Raw genomic sequence first — 4,756 nt, 5'->3', positions numbered from 1 at the left:
ATAAAAACCTACTGATGAAAATGGGAAGAATTGGCCAAAAGTGATTCTAGTTTTAATTTTTTAACAAAAAATATTTCCAACAACTTTAAAATTTAAGCTCAGATGATACACTGATATGAACAACTCAAATAAAATTCATGTCACATTTTCTTCTGTTTTAAATAAAAAGAAAAAAAAACTTGGTTCACAATAAAAGCAACACAAAATGGTCAAAATAAAGAAAACAAAACACAATATGATCATCTAACACAAATAAAAGAAAGAAAATGTGCAAAATGCTGTTAGGAGAATAATCACAAAAAAATTAGGAGCTGAACTCTGCACTGCTGCATGAACTTATAGGAACCATTTGACTGAGCATCCGCTTAAAATCTTGTTACACATTAGACTGAGAAACTGGGAAATGAAAATTTGCACGGATTTTAGACGTACAGTGGCCTCTCAATAGTAAATTGCAAAATGAATATTTTCCTAAAGCGTTAGTTCCCAAAATGGTAAGTAGCAAGAGATGCGAGCTCTTAAATTTTCTGTGCAACAGCTTCAAATCCTCCTTAAAAACATCTTCAAATAGAAGTCTGAGGCAGTTTTGCAGCATTCTTCAGCCACGTTAAAGTGAAGCAACAGAGAGTTCCACAATCGCTCCTAAACAGAAACCAATATTGCACACCTACGCTGTTCTAGGACGCTGCCATGTGTGCTGTTGCTTTTAGTGCAGGTACGTTAGTGTTCGACAAATTGCCTGGAGCCTCGCAGCTTCTGTTAGTGAATAACTAAGTGGAAAAGTTTACTTCACTGCCTCAAACTGTGCTCTTACAGCACCACAGAGTTGAGACAGTGAGAAGAAGAACCAAACAAGCCCGCTTGTCTGCCTCTGCTGTAATGTCTTTACCCAAGAGAGGAAGAATAAAATCTCCTTACTTACAATATCCTTCATTTTAATTAAGATCTTCCTCCATCTGGCACTACTTGAGTATCGGTTTACATCAAACCAGTTGCCTCCTTTGAACCATCTTAACCACAAAATAATTTGTGTCTAATAAAAAAAAACATTTATCCATTGAGCAGCTCATTTAGCAGTTTAAACTCATACTTATTTGTCAATTAACTGTCCCTCAGGGATTTTTTCCTCCTGCTCGTCAGAAACAGGAGGAATATTTTAGTGCTATTTACCGTCCCTGAAGACTGCAATTAAAATCAGCTGCCCATGATACTCTGGACCATCTCTGGAGTCCTAACAATCACTAGAAACCGAGAGGAATGGGGACAGACACTTGGGAATCTCCCAAACTCCTGTCCATCCTTCCACCAAGTGAGGAAACAAGGTTGTTATGCACACCTCGCTTTAAGAAGAATCTACCCCAAAATCTACAATTCCTCGTGGAAACACTTCAGAAATTGTGGGAAAAACAGAAAATTCCTCCAAGTTTACGAGTAGTCAGTGCAAGTTTTCCTCCTGGATCTCATGTGTGGATCTTCCAGTTCCTAAGGAGGTGAAGCTTCAAAACTCGGAGGGTGAAAGAGCAGCTAGGAGGCTGGAAAAGTTGGAGATCTCTATTAAAGGAGGAGGAGGAGGAGGAACCCTGGATGAACCTTCCAGCCTCCACCCTACCCTCAGTCACCCACACCTTCAGACCTGCAGCAGCAGACAGATACCCTGCAGAGAACATAATATGACTTTTATTTTTATATTTAGAATGGAAAATATGTGTATTTATTCGATACAACCACAGAGGTCCAACAAGGATGAACTGTAATCAAAACCACACAGCAGATAAAAACAATCATGAGAAATGGATTAATGCTAGAAAGCGAAACTGAAATGCTGCTGGTGGTTGGTGTACTACATTTGAGTTGGTGGAATGAAGTTTTGTTTCAGTCAACATGTCTGAATCAGAACAAAACAATCTGAAGAGTGATTCCAGATATAAACTTCTTTCAGACCAAAAATCACAACATGATTTACACGTTTCATGCTCTATTGGTAATTCAGTAGCAAAGTAACCCTGTGCACATATGGACCACTTTACAACTAGTGAAACTCCTTCCAAAAATGTGTGAAAAGCAGTAGAATAAACTGACCTAGGGCTGCAGGAAATGATTATTTTGGTAGAGTATTGATTACTCTGATGATTAATGGAGATTTTTCATTTAACCTTCTCATCTGGTCAACACACAAGTTTTCCACAAGACGCATGTGTGGAGACTGAGATGGTTATGGAAGAAGGATGATTCTATGTCTGGTGAACAATTTCATTGTTGATTTAGCCAAATATCACAATGATAATGAAAGACTCAATTAGAACTCTTGAATTTTTCTGGCACAAATTTAACCAGAATTTGTACCATAACAAGGCTCCTCAGAGCCTAAAAAAGAATAACAGACTCTCCATCGTGTTCAGTCAAAAAGTTATTTTTTTGTGTAAATTTGCCCTATTAGAGAACATTTTGCCACATTTACTGTCATGATCACTGAAAAATTGTGGCTTCTTAGTGAATGGAAACATTTGGGTCCTCATCAAGCCAGAGGCTGAGAAATAAAAAGAACCTGTGTATAATCGATTGCTCAATACAACTCTGCTCAAACTTTTTTTTTCCAATTGCTTTTATTTTGAAAGAACTATTAGAGAGGGCATTAATTAAGGAAATTTTGTTCTGAATAATAAAAATAAAGGCATACTTGAATTTATGCACCGACTTAAAATGGTGCCAGTCCCTGTGGAAGTGTATGGGAATGTCTCTGCTAGCAGTGAGTTCAATGTAATGTTAGAGGTTATAGACAGCATACAGTACCTCTGTTGCCTCTCCATGCACAGACAGCAGGCAAATTGTGTGCCTCACTCCTGGAGCTCTGTCAGAGCCACACAGCATGCAGCTCGCTCATCCTTACTCTGCGTGGGGCCGTCCGCTGCCATGCCAGTCGTCATGCTGCGGCTGCGACTGGTTAACTTTTTCAGCTCACTGGCAAAGGAAATCACCTTCTTTTTGTCCTCCCGCGCCAACTGGAAGAAGAAGGGGTTTGGTGTTAATGGCACAAAATAAGAGATGTCACAAATGGCTATTTCAATCTCCTCAACATAAAGGTAGGATCCAGGTTTCCTCTCCTTTTCCCCTTTTTTTATAACCTGATTCATTTGCTGTTTTACTTGTGCATTATTTGTGAATGAAAGCACACTTAAAAAAGGAACTTAAAAATATACTTTAAGCTTTATTTAGCGAGCTTTATTTACAGTTTCATAGCGAAAGGCGTCGGATGCAAAAATAATGATAAATAAATAAAATGCAGAGACAAAAAAAGATGTTTACAAGCTCATTAAAACTGCATAATGAATCACAAAAAACATGGAAAGGAAGCAGAGCACAAAAAAACAACAACAAAACCAAAGGCAGCAGCGGCAGGTACACAAAAGCCATTATGATTGTTAAAAACATAACACAGAGCTTGAACAGCGCATTAGAACATGACAAACAGTTTGCTTTATGTGTAACGCTGTGAGAACGAGTAGAAGCAGAAGGATGGAGAACACGTGTAGCAGCCACACATTGTTTCTGCTCATACAACAATAAAACTGGGAAAACAACAACTGAGACAAAAACATCACCTGAAAACAAAGCACCAAACACTGGAAGCTAAACAACTAAAAAAAGCATCTTGTTCTGGAAATATCTTTCTGTGTTTCGAGCTACCTGCTCTTTGAGTTTAAGAATGAACTTTCCGGCGCCCCGCCAGCGGTTCTGAGCTTGGTAGACGCACTCGTGATCCAGCAGCACCCGCTGGAGGGGCTTGGTGGCGGAGGACTTCTTAGAACCGGCGTCCCTGCCGACCTCCTCCACCAGCACATAGTCACAGGGATTGGGATTGGACAGAATACTGTAGGAATACTTTGCCTTTGACAGTGTCTACTCAAAAACAACAAAAAGAAAACAGAGGGAAAAAAAATATGATGTAGAAATCATAAAGCTGGAATTCTGTGCCAGGCTTTAATAATTTCTTAGGGACCCACCTGCTGGATGATGTCCTGAGCCGTGCTGTACCGCGGGGCTTTGATCACAGTGTGAGGCTGTTCTGGTGAAACTTCATGGACCTGAACTAAGAACATCTCATCCTCTCCTCCACTGCCGCCGCCACCTCCTGCTGCGTCCTTCCCCCCCACTGTCGCCTCCTCCTCTCTCTCCAGGACAGTGATTTTGTCGTTAAGGTTCTGAATTAATGAAACCGACAAGAAACAAACTTCAAAAAAAGTACGAAGAACTGGTGCATTTTAATTAAATTACAATATGATCGAAAGGTTTACTTATTTTGGAAACTGAAAGGAAGAAAAGACGTAATAAAGCTATATATAGTGTTTATTTCTGTTAATTTTGATAATTATGGTTTACAGCTAAATCTTAGTTCTTTGGAAAACTTGAATATAAAAATAAAACAAACAAAAAAGTATTTTCAATGAAGAAATGTCAGCCGACTGAAAAGGATGTTCATGTATTGCACTGTTTATGCAGGCAATACTTGTTTGGGGCTCTTTAAGTTACTTTATTTATACCTATAGGTAGATTTGTTTTGCAGGGGTTCAAAACATAACACACACACACACGCACGCACGCACGCACACACACACACACACAGAGAATAAAAAAAAGAAAAACATCATAACCAGAATCAGTCGGATATAACAGTGCTGTAAGTGCTTGAGGCTCCACAAATGTGATCACAGCAGGACACAGAAGTGAAGAGTAAGACTCAAAAGTAGAAAAAAATGAA

At 39.2% G+C, this 4,756-nt stretch overlaps 1 protein-coding gene across 3 annotated transcripts in view; it reads right to left on the bottom strand.

Moving 5' to 3' along the window:
• Nucleotides 1–231: 231 nt before the first annotated feature.
• Nucleotides 232–4,756, bottom strand: part of plce1 (phospholipase C, epsilon 1) — an 86,621-nt gene continuing 82,096 nt past the window's right edge. For all 3 annotated transcript variants that reach the window (XM_007571138.2, XM_007571139.2, XM_016681245.1), the window contains 4 exons: nucleotides 4,002–4,199; nucleotides 3,685–3,897; nucleotides 2,791–2,999; nucleotides 232–1,654 (listed from right to left, as the gene is read on the bottom strand). In XM_007571138.2, coding sequence (XP_007571200.1) covers nucleotides 2,835–2,999; nucleotides 3,685–3,897; nucleotides 4,002–4,199 — 576 coding nt within the window. In that variant the 3' untranslated portion in view covers nucleotides 232–1,654; nucleotides 2,791–2,834. The remainder of the gene's footprint in view (nucleotides 1,655–2,790; nucleotides 3,000–3,684; nucleotides 3,898–4,001; nucleotides 4,200–4,756) is intronic.

The sequence above is a fragment of the Poecilia formosa genome, unplaced genomic scaffold (assembly GCF_000485575.1).
Source record: "Poecilia formosa unplaced genomic scaffold, Poecilia_formosa-5.1.2 Scaffold274, whole genome shotgun sequence".
NCBI classification, from domain to species: Eukaryota; Metazoa; Chordata; class Actinopteri; order Cyprinodontiformes; family Poeciliidae; genus Poecilia; species Poecilia formosa.
Note: the sequence above shows the minus strand (reverse complement) of the source record. Positions and strands in the feature narration are given on the sequence as shown.